Genomic DNA, 26,986 nt, shown 5'->3' with positions numbered 1-26,986 from the left:
CCACACACACCATCCTCACTGTAACAAACCTTTGCATTTTTCCAGCGATCCTATCCACTTAAGCAATAATTCCTACTTACTCTGGTCTGAGGATCCCTAATGCCTTGATGAATGAAAACCCCACAAATGGCAAATCTTCACCAGAGAAGCCTGCTGGGTTCAGCTGGCGCGTAGAGGATAAAACCCGCGAATTCTTCTCTGGTTCATCAAAATTTGAGGTGTCATCATCAGACTTGAGAGTAGGAACGAAGGGGGGAGGAGCTGGTAGAAAAAGCAAGAAGAAAAGACAAAATTCAGCTACAGTTCACTCTGCAACAGTCCCACTCATTCAGTGCTTGCAATGGCACTGCAGCTCCTGCTTTTAATCTTGCTAACACAAGCAGACTGAGCTGCTGCTCTCAAATCGTATTACAGCAACAAGAGATTAACCCTTAAGCTACCAACATGGCTACCACTCTGCAGGCAGAATGTCTCCGACACAGATTAAACTGGGTTTTATGTTGGGGATTTGAGATTGTTGGATTTGGGATTTTTGGGGGTTTTTTTTCAGATTAGGGGTTTTTTTCAGACATATGCATTGAATCAAATCAAAGCACTAGGCTAAGAAAATCATTACTGTAATATAGCTAAAAGTAATTCAATTCTTATTCATCTAGAAAAATAAAATGTCTCCAACCTATCCAGTTAATGACACTACATGAGAATGTAGCCTGATCCTTTGCTAGTCCGATAAGGGACATATCTATCTACCCTTTAGTAGCACCAAGAATCTTCCCAGCATAGACTTCAACAGCAAACTGGTCTTTCTCCTGGAAGATTCTAATAAACTATAGCTACTAGGAGCTAATTGGCCATTAGGAAGGGAAGAAATATCAGTGAGATTTTATTTGTCTAAAAGAGCTTGCTGAAGATCTGGAACTCTTGTCGGGACACCACTGCAGTCTGGCTCTGATACAATCAGTTCTGAAGAGAGGTATAAATAGCAGGAATTACAATGTATTTCTTACTAGAATTTCTAAATTGGTACTACTTAACTTGTTAAGCAGTTGTTTAATTTCAGCTGATTTTCTCATGTTTGCTTCAGTTTAATGAACCAACTGAACAAAAGACTAAGTTCTTCTCAATGATGTGCAGCACCCGAGCTACCTGCTGGCTTGGCTACGTGTGAAGAGAATGAATGCAAAAGCCTGCTGTGCAATTCCTACCTCATTAAATCACGTCTTGTAAGGTTTTCTTTTTTAATTTATTTATTTCATCACTCAGGTCCTCACTCCCCGCACATCTACTAATCTCTTTTTTGCTCTATAAAGGAGACAGCTCTTCAGTCAGCAGCTAGAACACAGCCCATTGTCACAAGCTGATGGAAGTGTAGTGTGCTAAAACCGTTACCATGGATCCAGTATAGATCTCCTGTAGCTGAAGGGCTGATGAGAATTGAAGAACCAGGAACAAACATTACAACCCCTGCAGTGCAGGCTCCCTGCTCCTCACTCTCTGCATGCTCGGAGTTTAACCCTACCTGCCTGCATTCGTGACAGATGCTGATGCTTATCTGACTGACACAGGCAGAATGAGTCACGGCTGGAGCTTGCTAGCTCCCTCTAGGTTGCCAAAGCCTTTCACAGCCCGCTTTTTAACTCTTCATTCTCTAGACAAATGTACACTTAAACTACCCACCAGACCAGCATTAATAGCCAAAAAAAAAAAAAAAAATCTGTCTGTATAAACTGCCAAATCACAACTACACATGCAGGCTTTGTTAGCAGCTCCCCAAGGAGCCATTCTGACACTGCTCCCAAGCAGGGAAGTGAGAAGAAATTCCACGAAGCAGATCGGATGCTGCTCACGTACATTAGTTCCAAGTACATTAGAATGAGATAAATGGGGAAAATATATAAATTAAATAGGTTCTACAGTAAGCAGTTTTACTTACTGGCTCCAGAACATTTAAATTTTCTGTCAGTATAATAAATTTATTCATTTCTGCTATTTCATTGGTTATAATACAAATTTAGATCAAATATAATGCTGACATTTATGTACTGTAAACATAATTTTGGAACACAGATTTTTGATTAGCATCTGTATTTTTTTTAAATTCACTTAATGTCAGGATAATGTCCAGCTACTCTTTCATATGTTCTTAATGATTAAAAACAGAGAAGCAAAAGAAACCAGTTTGTAAGTAGATCATCTTTAATGCAAATAAATCCAAAGTTACATTTAATTCATAGCAGAGGAGGATAAGTTCAGGGATTAATATTTTTTAGTTTAGGACCTCTGCTGAAAGAACTTTGCATATCCTCTTACAGGAAGGGGTTGCTGTGGGGTTTTTAACATTGCCTTTGAGGTAAAGCAATAGAGAAAACAGCAAACTATTCACTTCGTCTGGGGAAGTCTAGAATCTTTCTTAAAGAGGCAGCAAAAAACCAACATAGCTGCCTTTTTATAATGGTGTAACAATCCTGTTATATACTCCTCAGTTTGACAGATAACTTCATCTTTGAAAGATAGATCTAGTGCCTTACTTCTCACCAGAAATTAGCTAAGAAGATCTTAAGAGTCATCTTCAAGCCCTTGTAATTAAAAAGAAAGTCCTCTTATCAAAAATAAGAATTCCTAGTCAAACCACATGCATAAAAGAAAATATAATTTAAATATGCCTAAGATCAGCATGCACATAGAAAGATGAAAAGCACTCAATGCAGGAACACTGGATGCAAAAAGATAAAACCAAATGCAAGACAGAGCAAACCTTTAGGGCTGGTGGGAAACTAGTTTAAAGAACACAATGTTTTAGACTACAGTTTCCTCTAATGTTTAATAAAAGATGTGAACAAAGAAGAAAAATTGTGAACACTAGATTAAAAAATAATGAAAAATAATTTGTCCTCTATTTTGCCTTTACTAAAAATCCATGACTAACAGTCCAAAAGCTCTGCAACTGTGCAGTATAACCTTGTTACGATATTTGTATCAAGAAATAGTAGCAACTAAAAGGAAAACTTAGAAAGAACAGTCATTCAACAAAAACACCTCTAGATGTTAAGTAGTTCTGAACTGTCAACAGTGACTGAAAATGAGAAGAACTTCTTCAGAAGTTTCAGGACACTGGAGGAAGACTCACTTAGGAGTAAGAGGAAATACGTTTAAGAAAAAAAAAGCTAGACCCACTCTGTCTGATTTTGTTAATTATTTGGTAACTTCTTCATAGTCTTTTATTCCTAAAACTAAAGAGTCCTTTGTCTGATGTCCAAAATATTTACAGAATAAACAGTAGTCTTGTAAAAATAAGCTAAAACAGACAAGCAATTTTGTTCTCCAGTGTGGGTCACGTGGTGACAATCTCTAGTGAAGTTATTTCTTGCCTAAAATAAGAACACTGTCACACAAATATAGTATTTTCCAAACAAGATGAAGACTGGTGAACGCAAATACATTGATGTGCTTATCAGTTGCTTCTTTAAAGAGAAGAATCCTTTAGTAGGGTCAAGATAAGCCTCCGAGAACTAAATGTTAAAACCATGCCATTGCATCTGACAAGGTGAAAAATTTTCACTTTTTTCAGGCTCACCCAAAAGGGAGGCAAAACTATTATTCAAAACAACAGTAAACCTGACACTTCTACTCATACAAACTGGTTGGGTATAAAGACCTCTTTCTGCCTCCTGTATGTTACAAATGAACGTACATGTTCTGTTTACCATTTAAAGTATCTTGTAGAGAACTGCATGTTTTAAAAAAGCCAATTGCTTGCCTAGATACCTCCCCACTTGTGGAAGGATGTAACCCTCTTCCATCTGTTCCAAAGAATGACTTTCAGAAGAAAAGGGGGTGTTGTAAGTTGCTAAGTTTAAAAAAAAAAGAAAAAAATCAAAAATTAAAACCACCACACATACACTGCAGCACTTTAACCAGTTTATCATTAAGATTAGAGAAAATGTCTCTTATGGAGGGAAGTGGGTTTTTTTTAACTCTGCATTAGTGTGTGTATTTATGACTAGTTCAAGGAACATTGCCTTAATCGGGTCTTTCCATCCTTTCAAAATATTTCCATGCAAATTCAGAAAAGAGATACTGCATTTCCCCTGGGACGGTGAAAGACTTAGCTGAAATTGGAAATTTAAAGGAAGTACTGAACATTTCGTAAGAGTAAAAATGTGTCTTTTCCTGATCTACAAGATGATCTATATATGCTTTCTGAGGAAAAGCATCTACAAAGCCTTTTTAAGTAGGTTAGGCATTACTCTTCCTCAGGCTTCAAGAGGCCTATTTGAGTAAAGTGTTATGGAAAAAAGAAACAGAAAATAAAAAGTCCCAGTTATGTAATTTAAGGATGTTTTCTCTAAGACCACTTAACTTTAAAAAAGGCATTATACTAGTTCTAACCAATTGATACAATATCATCTTTACTGTTCTGTCAAGACAGTAATCCAACACATATTTCTGTTAATAAAAGTGATCTTCTAGCTGACATGAAAGTGATCTCCACTTAGAGAAACAAAAGTGAACACGTTTTTCTGAAGGCAAGCATTTAAATGAAACACATTTAACTGTTAACATACTGAATGACAACTTTGGGTTCACAAGGATAAGGAAGTCTCAGACTTATAAACAATGAGATTTGGGTTCCTGCCTAACAGCAGAAGCCTAAAAATCAGTCTTCAACACTCAAGTTCTTCTGTTTGCACAAGACATTCTTTTCTTCTCAGTTTCCTCATGCAAATCCAAATATGCCATTCCATTTTCAAGACCTCCCTGGACTGTAGTTATAAAACAATTTTAAAAATAAAAGTTTCTTTATGCTATACATATATATTGCTTAGATAACAGTGAGTCTTCTGATCATCTCTCAGCTAGCCTTCAGCAGGCAAATTTTTTGTTCCAAATTAAACAGCTGATGTAATTTATGGATTTCAAATAACCAAAGGTGATCAACAAAATACCCAAATTACATAGAATGGAACCTTGTTGCTGATAAGTATATCATTCTCCCATTCTCTACCTCTGATTTTACATACATATCAAGCACTCAAGTAGTTCCGTTGTCAACTTTCCACTTAAAATCCTGATCATTTAGCTGAAACACGGATAGAAATATATTTATTCTAGGTAGACAAATTCAAAAATATTTTCAGAAAGTTCTATCAAGTAAATTAACAAAATCTTTTGAAAGTTTTGTTTTGTTTTGTTTGGGGGGGAGGGGAGGATTAGAAGCTTCAGAAGTAATTCATTAGCAGAAATCAACAAATACACAAAGCAGAATCTCTAAATAGGTTTCAGTAAAATACTGCAAGGAAGGGGAAAATTACCTGTTGACACAGATTCAGGTAAACCTGACCTTAGATGTAATGGTTGGATTCAGTTTCTGTAAGTGAAGAGCTGCTCTACAGATGCATGCTACTTGAACCCAAGGAAGTTGGGAGCTTTTTTAGAGGCAACTAAACACCTCTGGGAAAGAGTTTACTGCAAAGTCAAGTGTTTCATAAGTTACCATAACAACAAAATATAACACCAAAAAAACCCTTAAAGACACATTCTTAACCAAAATTGGTGCGTTAAGAATGGTTATCCTGGAGTTCCCAGCATGATAATTTAAATACCTGAAAGGGAAGGGTACCCATTTTTTCCCTACCTTTCTCAGTCTGAAATAGAAATAACAACACTGCTTTTACAGACTAGAGGAAAGTCTGACTGTGCTAACACAGAATTTAACAATCGTGGAATCACTCAAGTTGTTAAAGACCTTTAAGATCACCAAGTCCAACATTCCATACCACCAAAATCTTTGACCAGATTAATTTGAGGCAGTGAGATTTTTTTTTCATCTAAATCTAAATCCTGTGACCTCTTCCATCACTCACTTGTTTCCTAATTTTCTCAGGCTGCCATTGCTCCAGTTAAACACTACTATCAGCAGAGGTCAAGATAAGAAAGAAACCTTTAACTTTTAGATAGTCCAGGTCAAACCCAACAAGGGTTTTGAATAGAATGACAGTGACACTGCTCTGAATAAACCTGCAAATGGAGAACCACTGCAGAGAGCAAAGCAATAGGTGATACATTGAATCTGCTGCTAAAAGCAAGAAGACTGCTGTGTTTTGTGCTAGTTACAGTGGGGTTTTATAAAGTATGAGACATAACAATGAAGTCAAAGGTCAAAACTGCATGAATCTTCACAGTAGGTAGGTCCGGATATTACAGGGAATGATGCAATCCACTGACCAGCTGCAGAAATGGGATTTTTGAAATCCCAAATGATTATTTCAACATCGTAACAACATCACAGCTGCCTACTGGCTTGTCCAGCACTATCACTGCTGTCACATGAAATGGCAGAACACTCAATTAACTTGTGCACTTGTGTGAATACTGGACAGACAATTGCCAAGGAAACACCAGAACATATGTTCAAATGCCATTTTTTTCCAGATCTGAGATAGTATGATACTAAACCCATACAAAAATTTCAGAAATGGAAACTAGTGGCTTAGGCTGGGCTCTGGGGAAAAAAGGCATAGTGAGCTGAAGTCTGGGAAATGTATGCTAAAATTATGAAAAAGACTGAAGGCTCAATGGCTCTCAAAGGGCAGAAAAAACAGAATTTAACAGAACGGCAGCTCCACAAGTTCAAAATTAATGAATGAACAGAAAAGTGAGTAAACATGCTGTGGAGCTGACAGCTGAAGTGCTGAGATAGTCATCAAAAGTAGCAGCTCTGGCTTAGCAATTTATCATGGAAAATGGAGCACAATCATTGCTCTTACAGCATATTTGATAAAGAATATAAGGCAGACATGTTCCTTGCCCAGATAATCTTACAGTCAAAATAATTTAAAATACTATCCAGCACAAGTCAGGCTCTCATACATAGATCACTGGATGATCTGTGAAATATTTGCTTTTGCCCACGGAGCTGGTGCCTCAGTACTTCCGAATATTAAAATTCCATTGTTTCCACAGTATTATAAACAATTTTCTGCATAGAAAAGTATCTGCCTCACTGTTTTTATTCTATTCCGAGTGGAATTAACAGGTTTTTTGACAAAAAAATTAGTCCTATATTAGCCACGTTGACTTTGAGGAAAAACTCCAATGCCCTTAGGACCACGGACATTTTATCACCTACAGGAGCTAAAAAATCCTAAACAAAAAACAACACAACCTTAAGTTGGGTCACAAGTGGTGAAACACAGAAAGCTAAAGATACAACCAAAAATAATGAGATGAAACCAAAACTAATGAGATTAAACCAAAACTAAGCAAATTGAGTAGTAAAAGGCCTGAAAGAATGATGCATTTTAATCTGAGGAAGGACATGGAAAGGACCATTTTGATTTTCCAGTCTAGTGCCTGCAGTAATATGACAATTGCAACAGAAATTCATATAGAATTGTATTAAATGTGACCTTATCTTACAATTTTCACCTGAGAGATGTTAACATATCCTATCCAAAAAACAAAATTAATTGTTTTGTTAAAAACACCTGCTCCAGAACACAGTCTTGTTTCACTATGAATAATTATTCAGATCAAACACACCTAAATACTGACATTGTACGAATTTTCATGTTACCCAAAAAACCAGGAACTGTTTATAAATACAGTATTATTCTACTTACAGTTACGGATATTATTCCAGTCAATTTTAGAAAAAAATGGATGGCAGCAGAGTCCCTCATAACCCAGCCTTTCCTTCTGCCCACAAAGCAGGCTCTGGATCAGGTCAAGAAATTCACTACTAACTTTCACATCCTCTGGGAACTTCAGAAATCTCTGCATTAGAAAGAAAAGGAGTTCTGTTCAGTCAGAAAACAGTCCCACAACAGTAAGATTAAGTTTTGTTATTCTGAGATATGTCAGGCACAAAGGATAAATATTTATAGCATACAAATAAAAGCACTGTGCATTTTTTCCAGATAGGGTTTTATATGCATTTACTGCAGTAAAGAACACAAGAACAACCATTCCTGATCAGACAAGTGGTAGTCCCAGATCATCATCTTATGCTGAACAATGGCCAATGGCTTACACAAATGGAAGAGTAAAACAAGACACTTCCCCAGAAAATTCTCACAAAGTTCCAAGGATCTATGGCTTAGGATTTTCTGAACCAGAATGATGTCTTTGTATTTGCCAGATCTCAATGGATTCTTCTTCTATGATTTTTTCTAGTCACTCCTTGAACACATAATGTGTTCAAGTGTAGCTTTGAGTGTAGCTGCAAATTTAGAGCAAAGAGCTCCCCAGCATGAAAACGTCCTATATGAAGTACCCTTTTATGTTTGCAATGTAGTTACTACTGGCTACTTTCACCTGATTCCCATATTAGGCAAGATAATAAGCAACCGTTCTCCGTTCACTTCCTCCCAGCTACACACTATTTTTTTTTTTTCTTCTTTTTCTTTCCTACTAACTCCTACCATTCTATGTGCTGCTTTTTGGACTGTTACCAAGAACTAAACTAACATTTGCATAGATTATAACATCAAGATACTGTTCTTGAGCCCACCACTGGGTAAAGTTGGGATACTTTTCCCTTCATATGCATTGGTTTAAATTTATTTACACTAAATTTCATGTGATGTTTTCATCATGCAGACACTCAGTATCCTCAAGTCTTTCTGTAGCTCTTCATAGCTAGCCCTTACCTTTACTATCCAGAAACACTTAGTAAGACTCAGAAACTTTATCAAGCCACAATTCACCCTTTTAATCCCTCTTTTAAATTATTTTTAAAATGCTGCAATTATAGTTGCTCAAGATGGACAGCTAATTTTTTATTTCAGACAGTTATTTTTAGACACCTTTTACCAAAAAAAAATTAATATCTACAATACAGAGACATATAAATACAATATAAAGCATATATTCTAAATATTTTATGAACATGACAAAGTAAGAGACATCCATCAGCTTCTTTTCACGCTGTAAAAGACACAGAACTTTAGTTACAGCCTTTTTACTCAAGAACATGGAAGGAATTCTCTCTACCTGGAAGTTCATTATGTTATTGAAAGTTTTTGCTGAAGTCCCTTCAGTGAATGGAGATCTTCCATAAATCATTTCATACGCAATGACTCCTAGGGACCACCAGTCACATTCTGGACCATAAGAAGCTTTGCCATCCCCATTCAACCCCGTTAGCATTTCTGGTGCCATGTAGTCAGGTGTGCCAACAGGTAGCTTGGCATTGACCTAGAAGCATAGATACACCAAGTGAAATTACAGCACTTTCTGTTCTTTGTGATCTTGGTGATTTTTTTTTTTTTTTAAATGATACACAATTTTCAGCCCTCCAAGTGAATTTTAAGCAAGGCTGTTAAGCAAAAAAGTACAAGGTTACGGAAACTGCTGATAAACAAACAGAAAGCAAGCTAGTTGATATAAAATGAGTCAAATCATTGGAGCTAACTGTTACTAGAAAGTACAAACAGCTAAAGTAGAAAAGCAGTATCAACAGGATTACTAAACAGTGATGTTTTAAGCAGTATACATACTCTAGCACTACTGCTTCAACTAGTATTAATAGGGACATCATAGATGAAATTTCAAAAATAGTCAAATTTAGACATAAGTATTCCCTACCCTTATTGCATTCTGTGTCATCCCTACCTTTTTACCTCGTGTTCATGACCAGCTAAGTACTGGTATTTGAATTTCTGGAGTGTTTAGAAAGATAATTAAGAGCCAAAACTACGATAGTTTTTGCACTGAGTGGCTTAAAGAATGAAACAAAACAACAGGCAACTAACAGAAAAACTTGAAAAGGACTGAAAACATAATGCAAAGAAAAAATTTAAAAGACAAATGCAATGCAGAGAAGCAGTGAAAAGGGAAGGACTGGGAAAACAAAATTTCAAGAGTCACAATACTAAGAAAATGCAATAAAAAATAAAAATTGTAAAACAAGGCAGGAATCTGGTATAGAACTTCATATTCTCACTTAGATATATTTGAATTTCAAATTATCACTTGAAATTGTATGCAGTTACCTAAATTTACAAGCAACATAAAAAAACTCAACCAATTCACAGCTTTGAAGATAGTGCTTTCTGGTGAGTAAAGCCCAGAACATTGGAATATGACTCATTTCAATCAAGGGCTCCCAGTCTTCAAAACTATGCCACCTTAGCTGCAAACAACACAATTTTCAGTCCAATTATAAACAATTATAAGTCCATGTCCTTCTTTAACACAGCACTGAACAGTTGTAAGAATCCCTAGAAGTATGATTTTGTTTTGCAGTGCAGCACCATGAGAAAGTAGACTTGCCTTTACCTTACTTGTGTATTAAAATTTTAATAAGCAAATACCTATCTTCTGAGAGCTGCAAAAGATACTTGAGCTCATGTTTGAAAAGCCATTCATAAATGGAAACATATCATTGTGAATATGGGACAAGAAAGGCAGAATAACAAGCTGTAATCAAGGAACAGATAACAAGTTAGTTTTTCCCTTTTTGACTGGACTATCCAAACAAGTCATAGACAAAGCTTAAATCCACATTATTACCATTTTGTTTATTGTCATTCTGGCAGCTGACCCAAAGTCCACCAGTTTAATGTGTCCTGTTCGGTCAATGAGAACATTCTCTGGTTTGATATCTCTGTAAGCAAGAAGAAAGCAATCAGTACCATTTCCATACCATTCCCCACTGTCACATCTAGAGAACAGATACCCCTACTCAGCGACGCTCAATCATGTCTTCAGTTGCATAAAACCGTAACAAGTGGGACTCTTATTTCCTACTGTCATTCTGTTTCCAATCAAATATGAAAGTAAGAAAGTTCTCCTTATTTCTTGGAAAGTTAATAATTATTGACAGATGATGGAAAGAGAAGGTGGTTTCGCACCTGGACTACATTGTAACTGAGTTACAGTGGAAGTATTACGTAGCTTTCTTCCCAAATTTCGTCACAACTTGTTCTGTACATCTTTCAAATCCAGGCACCTAGCTTGTATTAGAAAGCCACAGCCTATGCGCTTAAGTGCAGCCACTATAGCTGCTTGGAACTTAAAATATTTCAGAGCATTTCCAAAGCCTCAGAATGGAATAAATTTATTACACACCAATATGATTTGGAAATGCTTATAGTAACAGCCTTCAAGCCCTGATATGATCTTTAGAAAACTCATTTAACTACTCCAACATCCCGCCCCGTTCACCAATCAGCACACAACAAGTTTTAACAATTACACTAATTTCCCATACTACTTGGTGCCAAAAGCAACAATCTCTGGAAAATATTTTCATTTTTTGTAGGGCAACATTAAGGCTTCTTTTTACTAAGCCTCCAGAAAATATATGTAACAATCCTTTCTTGATATTAGTTTGAACTTTACATCAAAGTTAATGCCTTCAGCTAAAATTCCAGTTTGAGTCTGATTAATTTTCTAATTTTCTTCTCTGATACAGCATGTGAAATACTGTCCTGAAAGAGGACTAAATATAAAAAAAACAAGAATGCGCCATTCCAGAACACTTTTTCTGGAATGATACTGATCAAATATTATGTGCAATGCAAAGCAGTCTCTACATACCGGTGTACATAACCCATCTGATGGACACTGTGAATGGCTAACACCAACTCTGCAAGGTAAAACTGCACCATACTCTCATCTAGCTGGTCCTCATATCGGTTTAGGAGTGACAGTAAGTCCCCTCCAGGCTGATACTCCATAACCTACGTAAATTTTAAAGGAAAACATATGGTTCGTATATACAAAAGATATTTGATTCAGCTACTCCATATTACACTGGACACATATGGCATATAATGCAGGAAAATTTACAGATGAGCACATTTCAACCATCACACTGTTCTTCAACAGAACAATGGCAATAGTGTTCAATAGAGGAGAAAAGAAGCAAAGACCAGGCATTACCAAGTAGAGATTTTTCTTGTCTTGAAATGCATATTGTAACTGTGGAATCCATGGACTGCTGCTCTGAGATAATATACTGCGTTCTTCCTCAAAAAATGACACCTACAAAAAAAGGAAGTGTTCAGTTATATCATGATGCAAATGAGTTAGAATACATTAGAATCTCCTAGTTTCAGAAAGATTTGAGTCTATGCCAAAGGCACAAATCACAAAAAAATTACACAGAAAATATTAAATGCTATTTCCTTGTGATGTCCACCTTTAAAAAAAAAGGAATTCTACTCCTTTGTTCCCCTCACACCTTCTGTGGTCTAGGCTGCTTTCAACTGAATAGTCCCTGCAGCAAAGGCCAGCTTCCCTTTCAAATTGGTGAAGCATCTACCAGTCTGGAGTGCAGTCTTGGTTGACTTCATTCAGACTGGCCTTAACAAAATAATACTAATCTCAAAAGATTCAGACAAACAGAAAAGAAACTAGAGCAATTACAGGGTAGTGTCTTACAGCTAATTCAGCAATAAATTCATTTTGAGGTATTAAAATACAAGGCTTGTTTGAAATCATCCTCTAACAACTATTTAACTGTTCAGATGTGCAGCCAGACAACAGGAATTAATATAACAGATACTGCAAGTTCATTTAGATCAACATTCCCTACTTCCACTGACCCACACTCAAGAAGGCTGAACATGCTGAAGGTAGTATCATACTTTGCTTTTTTGTCAACCTATTCCATAGCAAGGGTAATTTTAGTTTATCTTCATTTCTGATAGCCACAAACAACGCTAAGGGATCTCAGCAGCAATCTAACTGCACCATATACTGGGACCAAGTGATGCAGATATTGCTGTATAAATTCACGAGGTCTTTCATGGAGTATCTCTGTCCTACTTGTCATGTTAGTGAAAGATTAACTTCTGTTTCTCACCAAACTATGATAACAACCTCCATTATCTCTTTTTTAAGTTTTCAAGTAACACATTTCTCAAGCTAGTGAGAGGCTCTCCATAAAAATCCAGTCACCACAGTTTGCCTTCACACCCACTCTTGACATTCTACGTCGCTCTTTAAAATAAAAAACTTAATGGAGTGCCTGAAAATTCAAGCTATCATCAAGCTGATCGATACTGATCCAGTATTTTCATCTGTTTTTTCTTGTCTTACAATTAGATGGCAAGCTCTTTAAGACAAGAGCCATCTTTTGTTTTGAATGGCACCTCACCCAATAGATTCATAGTCTATGACAATGGCTTTTAAACACAGAAAAACTACAAATGCATTACTTCACTGAAATGTAAGATGATCCTTCCCAAGATACACTTTAAACTTAATTCTAATAATAGTGACAAAAAGGAAATGTTCAACAAGTTGCAATTTATTGTTCTACTGTCATAACAGAAAAATATACATACGTGCTCCTGTGCCAACAAGGACTCCTTGCTCATCACCTTCATAGCATATACATCACCAGTAACTTTCTCTCTTACTACTTTTACATCTGCAAAGTGACCACAGCCAACCACACTCTTTACTTCAAAATCCTTCACACTGGGTTGCAGTTCCCTTAATTCAGCTATAGTCTCTGCATCTATAAAAATAAAACACTTATTTTTACATTAGCCAAGTAGCGTTTCATAATAAACACAAAAAAGGGAATAAAACACAAAAAAGCCATTTAGTTCCAGACTCCCAAGAAATGTTAAATCATTCCAGAATATGCGTCTTAAAAAAAAACCAACCAGTATGCCTAAGAACTAGAAAAAGACTGTATTAATGCATAGTTAAGACTGAAATATGGTACATACAAAAGAATCAGGAAATGCTAAGACAGTTCCCATAGCAACCATAACTCTGTCCCATTCATAACACCATAGGCTGATAGCCTCTTTTGTTTCCAATTTCTTTCCAACTCTCCTTTACCAACACAAAGGGTATTCTCTAAATTTGAGGGCTTCACCCGGCCAATTCTACCGAGTCAAGTGGCAGGGTTTTCTCCTCTGCCTGTGGGAGGCACTAGTCTATTGTTTAACAAATAACCATAGACATTTATTTCAGACATTCAGTTCAAGTTTTCCATTGACTAGTTTCAACCAGCATACACTGTGATAATCAACTGCTCACAGTAGATTGTTCTAAAAATTATTCAGACTAGCAGAAAATTACTCTTCTCTAATAATATTTAGAAACTGTTGGATGGAACTGTTATAAAGGGCACGATAAGTTACTTTTAACCAAATGGCTTTCCAGTGTAACTTAATAGAAAAATTGATGAACCCTTTTTTTCTCTTTTACCCAAAAAGAATCTGAGCACATTATCAGTAAAACATTCACTCCATCAGAAGTCATATTTCTGAAGCACAGAATTACTATTTATATTGTACACATGCAAAATTCAGATAACACATGGAATCCAAAAAGATTACTTCAAGCTGAAAAAGTCAAAGATTACCAAATTCCTTTCTGTATTTTTTTTCTCATACCTCTAGTCACTGTCCCGCTCTCAACTTCTGACATCCTTCTATAGTGCATACTTGGAGCTTTGCTGTAAGCTGTACTCAGAGACTTCTAAAGAAAGTGCCTCCTCAACTATAAATATAGTACAGACTAAGTAGGATGCACATTCAAGTCACAGCAATTCAAAAGCCACTTGCATTTGACCTTTTTGGACCTGAACAAAGCCCTACTTACTAAAACTGCCAAAATCACCTTTGCAATGTTGAGTCTGCCCACAAAAAGTCAGATGCTCAAAGTCCTGGGTTACAGTCATTTATGAATTAAAGTGACTAAAGCATTATTTAAGCCTTCAGATTCTTAGAAATTTTCTTTTAAAATGGCAACTGAAGACAAACAAACAAACTAAAAAATTAAATCAAACAAACTTACATTTCTTGACAAAGTTCCCAACATGTTTAATTTTCATTAAAGCAGGGTTTCTGCATTCTTCAAAAAGAACGAATAAAGAATCAAGGATGCCTTCCCGGGAGAGAGGAGACATCTGCTGTTGAGTCACAAAGAGTGGCTTCCCCTGGAAAAAAAAAGAAGCAACAGCAGATGGAGTCTCAGACAACAATGAAAAACCTCAAATCAATAACATATGTATAGAGCAGATTATATATTATCCATTTTAAAATCACTACCTCAGAAATTAGACAAATGATACAGGAGTGTGAGGTAAATATATCAACTCAGTACATCTATCTGTAATAGCTGTTACAGGTATTTTACTTTTAGATAAAGCAATCCTTAAAAGATGGTTAAAGTTCAAAGCACAGCTTTCTTGAAACTGTCTACATCCTATTGATGACGCTGATCTGACTGGCTTTTTTCTTAACATTATACCATGTGGTTTTTTCATAGTACAAACGGTTTAAGCAGTCAGTATCAATATTAGCACTAGAAGGAAAAGCTGCTGAACCTCAGATGATCAAACAGCAGCTGGTGAGGTAAACCTACTGCATGACAAACCCTCAGCTACACCAGCCATGAAAAAACTGCAGATTACAGGACAGAGTAATATTCCATCTTTACATTGGAAAATCTACTCAGGCTGCTAAAACATTAACAGATGCACATAAACATAAGATCAGCTACTATCCACTGAACGTTGTGCAAACCAGACAACTTGTTGAAGTTCAAAGTGTGTATCTCCTTCTTTTACCCCTTTCTCCAAAGAACCCCACAGGCACACTTTGAGTGTCCACACAAACATGCAAAGCTGTATTGTGATACGCTGGGTATGGACACAGGTGAAACCAAGAACAGCTAAAGCCAGGACAGATGCCCTTTACCTGGAAGAGCAGATTTAGCCGAGAAATTCTGCTGGTGATGGGCTCCATCGGTCCTGCCTCTACCGGATTTCGGGCACCGCATTTAAACTTCAACATCTTTACAGATTATCTTGTATAAAAGATCACCTGAAAAAGAAAACAAGGACTTTCAAGCAGAGGCATTTAATTTTATATATAAAGAGGAAGGGGGGAGTATAAATTAAGCAAGATTTGTATTTCCTCGGAGACAAAATTTATTAAAACTAGCAATTTTAAGCGCATGCGGAGTGGCACAGCAACTAACATGATTTTGGGCAAGGCGGGGAGAGGGAAAGGCTGCAAAAGGAAAACAAACCCTGCGGGCGCACACCCCCCAAACGGCGGCGTCAGCGACCCGCGGAGCCGCTGCCCGCGACGCGAGAGCCCGCGCCCCCCCAGCCGCGCCCCGCTTTACCGCCATCCAGGTTTGAACGGAGCCAGGGGCGGGTCCCGGCCGCCATCACTTCCGGGGACGCGCGCCAAGCGCCCCGCCCCAGCCAATCCCGAGGCCGCCCTGGCGGAAGCGCGCCCGTCACGAGCCGCCGCCGCCTCGGGGGCCGTCAGCGGCGCGTCACTGCCCGCGGCGGGCGGCGGCGGTCAACGGTTGTAACCGTCCGGCTGGCCGTCTGCGCGGCCGGCCCGCCCTCAGGGGCGCCGGGAGGTGTGGGGCTTCCCCTGGCCCGCTCCGCTCCGGGCCTGGCAGCCGCTCGCTCGGGGCCGCGCTCGCCCGGCCTGTGGGCGGGAGCGGTAAAGGGACAAGGCAGGGCCCCGCGGCCTTCGGCGGGCCTGAGCTCTGCCAGCTCGCGGCTGGGGGACACAGCCGTGTGCTGTCGCTGAGACGCTGCTCTGCTCTCGTGGGTTTGTACCCCTAGAGTTTAACACCACTTGTCCTGTATTTTACCTTTTTTATTTTTCCCCTAAATCGTAAAAAGGCAAAAATGACTCATTCTTAGTAGTTCTGACTGGAGCTCGTTCAACCATAGACTAGACGTCATAGTTGGCAGCAGCTAACTGCCAGGTAGGACAGCCAAAGGGGAAATAAAAACGTTTTCAGAAGCTTTAAATTTGCTTCTGTAAAATGCTTATTTGACCTTCATGTGCCAGATTTTTTTGTGCGTGTGATGTGTGCGGCCATTTTATTCATATATAGGGTAATTAGCTTTCAGGTGAAGCATTGGTGAAAATGTTCCAGCTCGGCATCCCCTCCAAAGTGCCTACGTGCCATCCATCAAAATGTTAAGTGGAATGCAGCACGACCTTGTTTAACAATGGATCCGTGCAGTGATGTCAGTGGAGAACATCAGCAAGAAGCACTGATTCTATCTGCAGACATCAGTTATGCAGAACACAGGGCGCTATCAAAGTACAGTTCATTGTTACACAGTGTCTTGGCAGGATTTAAGCTGGTAACAGAAGTCTAGGTGATGGGGTTCCTTAAAAATTCATTGCTGTGCAGTGACATAAAGCAACATGTTTTGCTATCCAGCAATCATTTTAATTATGCTAATACTGGCTTGGCATCGAGCTGATAAAGTAATGCACTGATGGATTTATTACATTGTGACTTTATACAGTCATTTCACAGATTTGTGCTTCCTTCCACCTCTTCCAGTCCATCCCTGGAACAATGACAAATTTTTGGTGTATTCTTGTCTGAAACTTACATATCTGGGTTCATTTCAAGGTATTAAACCTAAAAGAGTTTTTAAAATCTAATTTATTGTCCACCACCTGCACTGCAAATTTGCTTTTTGGATTCCACTCAGGACACTGTCATTGTTTATGTCTCATCCACAGCTGCATTGCACAGGAGAGATCAGCTCTTAAAAAGAAGTGCAATAAAGAGCTTCCTTTTCATAAACTGGTCAATTTTCACGCTAGTGCATTTTAGTAAAATACCACATTCTGCCTTGGTATTTGGAACCCTATCACATCTAACAGTACTCTGTCCTAGATTTTGGACCAGTCTCATTGTCTGCCATCCAAACTAAGAGGAGAACTTTAGGCACTTCTGACTTTCTCCAGCCTACTTTCTCCTGCACAAATGCCATTAGACCCCTCTCTTTTAACTGCAAAAATTACTGTTAAATATCTGCACTGTTTACAATACCACCTGAGAAATTACCGTATCTGTACAACGGTTTAGATTTAGAAAATGGGGGAAGCAGATGAGCTGGGTTCTCCTTCTGACAGCTCATTTCCATACTGTTCAACTAACAAGGAGTGGCTTATTCTCTTTCCATCTGCTCTGCAGGATGGTGTAGAACACTGATCCACAAACTGGATGGGGAGATGGGTCGTTAAAGTCTTCATCTCAACCACATTAGGCTTCCCTTCTACAACATGAACATTAGCTCTGGGTCTCCCACACAATATCCCAAATTTAACCAGCCAGGTGAGCTGCTTGGCTAACAAGTCTCCCTCCACTGGATAACTGGCCTCTCAACTGCCCAGCAGGTTCAACAATGGTATGAGTTTAGTTGCTATGATTTTCATGTCTGTAATTTAGTTTTCCAAATAAAGATTTTTTTGTTTGCGTACTGTTGTGTGCTTGCAAGCAAGAAAGCTGTCAAAAGCATTGTTTGGAACAGATAGTTTTCCTCATAATTTAGGTGAGGGCTCAAATTAGGTTAGCTCCCTTTAAGAAGACCCTTAAATATATACTTTGCTAGAATCCATGTGGTAGATCACTTACTGTTTTTTCTTTGTTGCCATGTAAAAGACATAGACAAGAATGTCTACCAGCAAAACGAAACAGTAGCATAAAAATACAGCTGCACCAGAACTGTTATCAAACGTTAAGAAAAGAATCTGAAGTGGCAGATGGAGGGAGGAGATGAGAGAGAGAAAAGCTGTGCAGTTTCAGTGATAATACCCATTTCTGATGTCTCAGGTAAAAAGACAATAAATACCTTTTCAGAAGAACACACATTTTATTTTTCTTTAAATTGGTGATCTGAAGTCTTCAGAGTGAATGTGGTGATTCCTTCATACTTTTGATACTTTTATCAAGAGCAATCGTATTACACTAGCTCTTTGTCTTTATAACGGTCAAATTATATATCACTTCTTGATCATGACAGCTACTCCTGTGGATAACCTCGCTCGAAGGATCAGCAGCAGACCTGCAATTGTACAAAACAGGGGCTTATTCCCTACAATTAAATTAATAGGTCATTCAAAAGCATAACAGAATAAATAGCTCTGTGATTTTCCCTAAACAGTTCCCAATATGGTGCTCAACATGTTTTGCCATCTCACCATGAATTGAATTGGTTACCATCTGTTTGGCATTCTTCTGTTATAAGAGTAGGGGTTTCCCTTTATTTCTTTGGCCAAAATTCTCCTCCCTCACTCTGTTGCATGATGCGCCAAGGTGACCGTGTTCCAAAGATTGCTTGTCACTGCAACACCCTTCAGGCTGCTCGGGGTCTAAGACACTAACTAAATGTAAAAGTAAAAGATCAGGCATGCAGGTATGCCAACTATTTGCCAAGAACCTGGCACACAAATTTTCATCCAAGCTAAGATCGCCAGATTTTAATGGGCAGAGAGATGCCAAATCCCCCCTAACACCATCTGGCTGTGAACTTCTGTATTTACAGCAGCATCACTCCTAAATGTCTTCATCTCTGGAGCAGCAAGACACTCGTGACTGCTCCCAGAATGCTAACTTCCACCTTTACATGTGGCCAGAAGGTAATGAAAAAGGCTTGTGCTATCACAATTTTAAGAGCTAAGCATGACCAAAAAACTCCTATTTTTTGTCCTACCTTGGAAATCTCTTCAGCTCTGTTGTTTCCCAATTTTAATGCTAATCTATTCATGCAGACTGGGAGCAGTTTGCAGCATAAGCTTCCAAAGTATGTGGACCCCAGTTATAAATCATGTTCTTCAGTGATTCTTTTGTTGAATGTTATGGCTGGTCTTTACCATAGCTAATCTATATGCATATGAAAACAAAAAATCATCCCTTATCTGCTCTATCCCTTTCTCTAACTCGCCAGTATTTAAAAGATCTTGTAATAAACCAAGCTCTTCCATTTTTATCCTAGCCCTAAACCTGATCATAACTGGGCTACCACTTTCTGTATCAAAATAAAGGGTGAAACTTGGCTGACTTCAATACTATCACAAATCCTTGCTAATAGCAGCTCTACCATTGCTTAATGGGACCTAAATAATCCTTAGATCCTAGGCACATATTTTTCCACTTTCTTTTCTTTCTTTTCCCAAACTATCACAAAATATCTAACTTAGATGTAATAGTCATGCATACTACAGGGGATAGAAATAGTTACACAATACATCTTCAGGAATAACAGTTATGGAAGAGGAAAGTAAATTCCTTTTCAGTGAAAGATGTGAAGACAAAGAGAAATAATCACCAGGAAAACAATTACTCTTTCCTTCTACAGCATATTTAATTTCCTCCTTAGAATTATTGGAAAAGACCACTCTGCAACCATTCTCGTAGGATAAGCAGAACGGAAATGAAACTTTAAAAGACCTAAATGGCTGTTAGGTGTTTCTTCTGTAGACTTCCACTAGGAGTTAGGTGCAGAGCTACAGCTGGTAACATTTTTCAAGGTTGTTCTGATCTTAATATTAACGGCTTTTTTGGATTGTATTAGCAATATGCCAGTAGTAGTAGAATAGAGGTGATAATGTTCACTGGGGGCTTGTTTATACATTGCTTTTATTTTCTTTATATTTACAGAAGTAAAATCCATTAAAACAATGTTTTAAATATAAATGGTAGCCTTCCTATTAGATACATAGCCACCATCTATCTTTTTATTTATTTATAAAAATGCAAACAGAAATATATGATGCTCTTCAGACCTAATCTCAGTTCTAAGGATCCCACATTCCGGTACACACTTTTCAGTGACTACCTGTTTTCTTATCCAACTCTCCTAACATACAGCCATATGTTGGATTTCTCTATAAGCCAAAACATGATAAATTTCTGGTGTGACCAAAATGAAATGGTAACTGAGTTGGGTCACTAACAGTCTTTTTTATGTGCAAACAGAGCATTTAACCACATGAAAGTGAAGCTTTTTTTAAAAAACTGTCTTCCACGTTATTTTTTATATTTATCCTAAAACAAATACTTCTTTCTGGAGAAATAATTAACTTTCAGATGCAGTGAAAAGCAAATGATCTTTTATATATTTCAGGTTCAGGCTTCCTTTGTGCTATCACAGGAACACCCCTGATTCCACAAAAATTGTTTTATAGAAAGCAATTTATTAAACCTCACGATCTGTCAAGGCACATGAATATTGATGTGTTCACATTAACATCTCCTGGAGCAGCTGAAAACTAAATTTGTCATGACTTAATGGGAATTATGTGTTGCAGAGCAACAAGTGACAGGGGCTTAATTAAAGCAAAACCAACAAAGTATCTGAGCAGCTGTAATAAACATTTTGTTTTAAATGTAGCTAAAGAACTACTTGCATGTTTTCACTGATATGGAAAGGAAAGCAATGTTGAACTCTGTTGTAGAAGATAAAACCTAGAACGGGACAGGTGCAGTTTATCATCTAGAAATTGCATATAAGAAAATACTCAGTTACTCTGGAATTTAGATACGGTGATCATGTAAAAGATGGCAATATCAAATATATTCTACCTAGATTCCAAAAGAAGATATGAAGAGATACCTTTACAGTGAGGATACAAAATTCTTTTGAGAGCACAGTTAAAACATCATCAGAATTTTATCTTATACTGATCCTAGGACATATGAATTCTAGATGTTCACAGGAGGACTTGCCTTGAATCAACAAATCCACAGGATAGACACCCTTTAGTTTACAACAATAATTTTCTTGCCTGTAGGATGGTCATCAGGGCTTCATTGCCATGTGTTGGATTCCATTTAGAAACCTGGCATTCCCCACCCTCCTGTGGGCTGTGGAACATTGTGTATCCTCATTTGTGGTGAAAGAATTTCTGACTCAATGCAGTTCACACTCTATATTTGGAAACTGGAAATCTGACCATCATCAAGGGAAAGTGCCCAAAGAGAATCACTCTTTCTTAAGTAGTACGCTCTTAGTTGATCTCTGTCCCTGAGATCAGCCAGAAACAGAGATGTGCCAGACAGACATCTCCCTATCCAATATTGATGAGTAGCAGACCCATGCATACCCATATATCTCTTTGGCAGACTTCCAGAAAGGTGTAAGAATGTGAATTAATTTAGGAGTTAGCTAGATGGCGTTGAAAGATACTCATATCTCACTATACCTTTGCCATTTTGGGGAGAACAGGTTATTGTTTGGAGTTTTCTGGAATAAATAAGGTTACACTGATGTTGAAACTACACTCTGTAGCAAAATGGCAAGCAGCCATCTGGGGAGAGACGCGTCACTAAATCAGTTTTCCACTGAAGTGAAAAACATCCCCCTTTTTGAATGGATGTTTGTTAGTTTGTTGGTTGGTTTTTTGTTTTTTGTTTTTTTTAATAGGTCAGTTCAATGCCAGTGGCAAACTACAGTTCAGATGGGAAGAGCCTGCTCATATCAAATCCACATGCTGAGGCAATTGCTCTGGTCGCCCCTGCTGTAAAAGACATTGGGAGGTATAAAGTGCTTTCCTGCAGCCCAGTGTTGACTGACAGATGTAGCTACAACATACTACAGAGTTTCAAGATCTGTTATTTGAAAGCAAGATAAAACCACTCCCTCTTACGTACAGCTTAGTAAAACAAATACTGTCAGACTGAAGCATTGAAATTAAAAAAGTAGATGAAACAAAATATGTCTGTTAAAATTATGTAGCTCTTTTTTAAAAAAAAAACACTTTTTACTAACTCTGGCGAGTTTAGATACAGAGGTAGACTTGGCTTCTTCATATAACTAAACTTGCAAGAAATTCTTTTTTCTTTTGAAGATTTATTTTTAAAATTCCAGTAAATAAAAATCTGTGCACTGCAGCCTTATAAGCATGGTGGCAACAATGAATAATAGGGTAGAAAAGAACAATAGTAGCACTTTGTTCAGAGTATAAATAAAAGCATCAGATGAAGCAATGACAGCTTTAATGTAGAAGGACTCTTCCAGGTAAGACTAAAAGAAATGTAGGTACGATTTCCCGTCTATTTTTTCATTTGGAATCACGATTTTGTTACTTTACAGATTTTAGATGTTCTTGCTCTGAGTGGGTGTGTTCATTCCTGTCTTGAAGAACTTAGCAATGACAGCCTACACGTTACTTTATTTAATTCTTCTAGGATTAGTTCTATACTGTTTGCTTGGAGGCCAAGAAATATTTTACTGTGACTATTGTGGGATTCTGATTTTTTAAACAGCTTTTCCATGTTAAGAATGTGATGAATAAGTGATTAAGAGATAACACTGACAAACAGTGAAGTAACTTAATGTTCATATAGGAACTGAATGACAATTTCTGACTGCTCTGGAGGTCCCTGCATGGTCAAATCACTCTTCTTGGAGTGCTGTTCACCATTCCTGATGGTAATTGGCCTGGGTCACATTGTTTTCTGACACTTTTAAATTTCCCTTGCTACCTGGAAGGAAAAGGCTATGAAATTAGTATGTTCTTCCTCAAACAAACGAAAAAAAAGCACGGTGGGAGGTTGTTGCAATTATGAAATGTTCATGGTCTGCCAAGGAATTGCATTTAGCCATTTTTAGCCAAAGGCTGGATACTAAAATACAAGTCTTGAAAGAGGAATGGAGATTCCATGCAAAAGAGTTTTTGTGTAATAAACATTTCGGGGGGGGGGGGGGGTGTGTTAAGGCTATTTTTCTTTTTTTTCCTATATTTTTGAATTACTGCAGATGGACCTAATGTTCTAAAAATTGCTTTTGAATAAAAGGTGGATTTATGCTACTTGTTTCAAATTCCTCTAGAATTGAATGACTTACATAAGTACTACTTTTCTACTTTTTGCTCTTCCTATCATTCAGCTATCCAGTCTTCCTCAGAGCAATGACTTGTGCATTCATTCTCTGAAATTTTGAAATGGATCAGATGCAGCATTTATGAGCTGTGCCAGTAGATGAAAACAGCTAATAGCAATTACTTTCTTGGAAACAAAAAGAGAGGCGCAGACTTGTTGGGACATAATACATAATACAATTCTTAAACCTTTTAAACATGAATCAGAAAGTAGTCAGCTTTTCATAGCAAAAATTATCAGAAAAATCCCAGTATCCAACCTCAAAATTACAAAAAAATCACCAAAAAATCTATGCTATGCAATCGCTATTTGCTAACAACCTTTCCAAAGCAGCACACCAACAACCACTTAAAATCCCCCAGAAGACAGCAGTAAAAGCAGCAGAGGAGGCTGGGTTCTGCACCAACTCAATCCACCATGAACAGATAAAGATTTTACATTTTAGAATACAGGATGCTGGAATAAAAGAGTATTTGCACACAGGCTGCGTAGTTTGTTGCACCTCTGTCCTCCCTATATTCTCTAGGGTTTCATTCTGATGCCTATCAAAAGTTGGTATCTAGTTCTTGTAAATAAGAAAAGCTATTTCTCTCTTGAAAAGGGCTCTTTAAATCCTTCTATTTTTCTGTTTTGTCAAGCTGGTATTCTTCAGCACCAAAGTGAGCCAGGGGCACAGACAGGCAATGCTGGCAGTGGTGTTCAACAGCTGTGTAGAGTCTGCTAAAGGATGGCTATTCTAGAACCAGTCTTCCCACTTTATATATAGCCTCTTGTGGCAAAAATGCCATCTCAACATTCAAAAAGATCCAATAAACAGGCTGATACAAGGTATTTATAAATGACGGAGGTGCAGAAACAAGCCCGTCTCACCACCCTGTCATCAACTGCCTAGCTGTGGTACGAGCAGAACACACAATTCCCACAGCATGAATCGGGAGTACCAACACATCAGAAAATGGCAACTGCGAAATAACATTTTCCTTTTCATCCCTATCTAGTCTTTTGTAAGGGGCCATTTCTGCCCAAGCTGCATATAAATTGTACGTTGTTAGTAGACTGATGCTCTGTTGCTTCATCTGCACAGTGCTTCATGCCAAAGCCACAAGACTGCAGGACTTCAATTGTAAAGAAAAAAATAATCAATAAGCCTGGGCAGCTTGTGATGCTTAGTGACAGATTTTCACTGCCTATATGGCTATATTTTAATTTAGACAAAAATAGTTAACACTGCACTCGCATGCAAAAAGAAATCATCTGCTTCTTATCTAATGTGTAATTCAATAATTCCTATAATTGATCTTCATTGACAGTTTATGCAAGCTCACTCACCCACACTGCACATATTGTGCTTCCTGACATAATTCCCAACATAGACTATGATATTTCAACAGAGGAAGCTTGTTAATTCAGGTCAAACAAAATAAAGCATCAGAATCTGCTGCAAGTCCTTGCAGCTGTCTGTCTTTTCAGCCATCTTCTGCCCGTCCCGTCCCCGCCCCCCCACCCCCCCCCAAAAAAAAAAAAAAAAATCCTAACTATTGGTATTTTTTTAATGGGCTAAAAATACAAAACCCAGTTTAGTTGAAGGTTGATAGGCTTCAGAAGAAAAATACATCATAATTTTTTCCCTAGATGCTGGACTATTACTGTTGAACAGACATAACTGCCAGTCTTTATTGTTCCCACGTGGTTTGATTTTCCCTGGAAGTGCCATATATATTCTAATGATCTGCTGAATTAAAAGAATTCTAAATCGGTTCCCAATTGATGAGACTATTTCTGAGAGAGGCCAATAAAGGACATTTTCTCTCATAGAGAAAGCAACACAAAAATTATGGAGGTGATAATGGGTCTTCAGGTGTCTGAAAGAGGGATATGTAATTTCAGAGAAATTTTCCATTTACAATTATTGTAAATAAAGAGGAACATAATGTTTCTGTTTTATAAACACAATAACTTGCCTAGACAGCATTCTCCAACTATTTCCAACGACTCTTATTCTCCAAAGAACTGAGATATAGGAAGGTTTTAACAGACCAACAACTAATAGATACAATTAATGGTAGCAGAAAACTAAAGTTAAATAGAAGCATGCTAAAATACTAAACACAAAAGGCTGGAAGATCATTTCCAGAGCACATGCTAGCAGAGGGGAACCCCTAGTTTATTCCTATAAACACAAATAAAACTCCAGCTTTTTAAATAAAGCATTATTTAAAGCTCAGAGCGAGGCACTTTTCCAAAATGTAGATTCCTTTATTACAGATTCTCTTTTCAACTCTAAGACCTAATTCTACAGCAGTGGAGCAAATGATTCCCATAAATAACCTCCTTCACCCACAAGCCTTTTCCCCCATCAGCTGGGGGTAGGCTCTTAGGCTAACTACCAAATGTGCTGCTGAATGATTTTCCAATTTCTGATGGCTATAGCACTTCAAGTTAGTTATGTTACACCTTATTGAGCTAGTAAGTCATCAGGAGAAAAACTGAAGCAACCAAGGGTGACACATGTGCAGATGCCATAAAAATCACAGTAGCCTGCTCTTACTGTTCATGCCCACAGCAAGTTCCTAGGGAGGCTTCTGCACAGGAGAGGGATGTTGGTATGCTCCAAAGAGTAAGGCAATATTTCATGAGCTCTGCAGACATATCATTTTATGTGGAAGCATTTTCTTTTTCCCACAGAGTAACTTCTGAAACACTAAAAAAACAAAAACACTTGAAGGGCAAATGCATAAATATTTCAGTTATTTGTATATAGGTTACTCTTTTGGAGTTAAAAAGTGGGGTAAAACTGACACAGCATGTATCTGACCTATCCTGACACTGAATAGCACAAAACTGGCCCAGGGAGGAGCAAGGATTACTAGCGCTGGCCCAGACTGTGTGGCACAGGCAAGCCATACAGCCTCTTTTGGGAGGATATTCAATAAAGCTTTGGAAGGTAGTTGCTTCCCTCCGCTTTGGCCTTTGCTGAAATTTCTCCACTTAAAATGTAAATTTGGGGAAGCAATATTCATCTATCTTTGCAATGTCTTTGAATCAAGACAGTGAGGGAAATATAAAAATGAATTAGATTCTTCACATAAGGCTACATCTGACACTAACCTAAAAGAGGATGATTAAAATAGGCAAAAATTATATTCATTTAAACTAAGATGTTCTTTTAATAATGATGTGTTTCTGAAAGAAACCAGATAACCCAAATATGTGGGGAGAGAACGCAAACTAGCTCACAGCTCTGAAATAATGCACATAAGACTTTGATGACTTTTCTCTTCCTGCACAACAAGGCTGATTTCAAAAGCTCTTGGCAGGCAAAGGTCTGGAAGCTTTATAAAACAACCCGATC

At 37.8% G+C, this 26,986-nt stretch overlaps 1 protein-coding gene across 2 annotated transcripts in view; it reads right to left on the bottom strand.

Moving 5' to 3' along the window:
* The window catches only part of CIT (citron rho-interacting serine/threonine kinase), a 73,539-nt gene extending 57,769 nt beyond the window's left edge, over positions 1 to 15,770 (bottom strand). For both annotated transcript variants that reach the window (XM_074920706.1, XM_074920707.1), the window contains exons 1-9: positions 15,675 to 15,770; positions 14,770 to 14,911; positions 13,299 to 13,474; positions 11,890 to 11,991; positions 11,545 to 11,687; positions 10,516 to 10,609; positions 8,995 to 9,198; positions 7,623 to 7,776; positions 81 to 261 (exon numbers count right to left, since the gene is read on the bottom strand). In XM_074920706.1, the coding sequence (XP_074776807.1) occupies positions 81 to 261; positions 7,623 to 7,776; positions 8,995 to 9,198; positions 10,516 to 10,609; positions 11,545 to 11,687; positions 11,890 to 11,991; positions 13,299 to 13,474; positions 14,770 to 14,911; positions 15,675 to 15,770 (1,292 nt within the window). The remainder of the gene's footprint in view (positions 1 to 80; positions 262 to 7,622; positions 7,777 to 8,994; positions 9,199 to 10,515; positions 10,610 to 11,544; positions 11,688 to 11,889; positions 11,992 to 13,298; positions 13,475 to 14,769; positions 14,912 to 15,674) is intronic.
* Between the last annotated feature and the right edge of the window lie 11,216 nt (positions 15,771 to 26,986).

Source organism: Athene noctua, chromosome 17 (assembly GCF_965140245.1).
Source record: "Athene noctua chromosome 17, bAthNoc1.hap1.1, whole genome shotgun sequence".
NCBI classification, from domain to species: domain Eukaryota; kingdom Metazoa; phylum Chordata; class Aves; order Strigiformes; family Strigidae; genus Athene; species Athene noctua.
The sequence above is the reverse complement of the archived record's forward strand: the minus strand, read 5'-3'. Positions and strand labels throughout refer to the sequence as shown.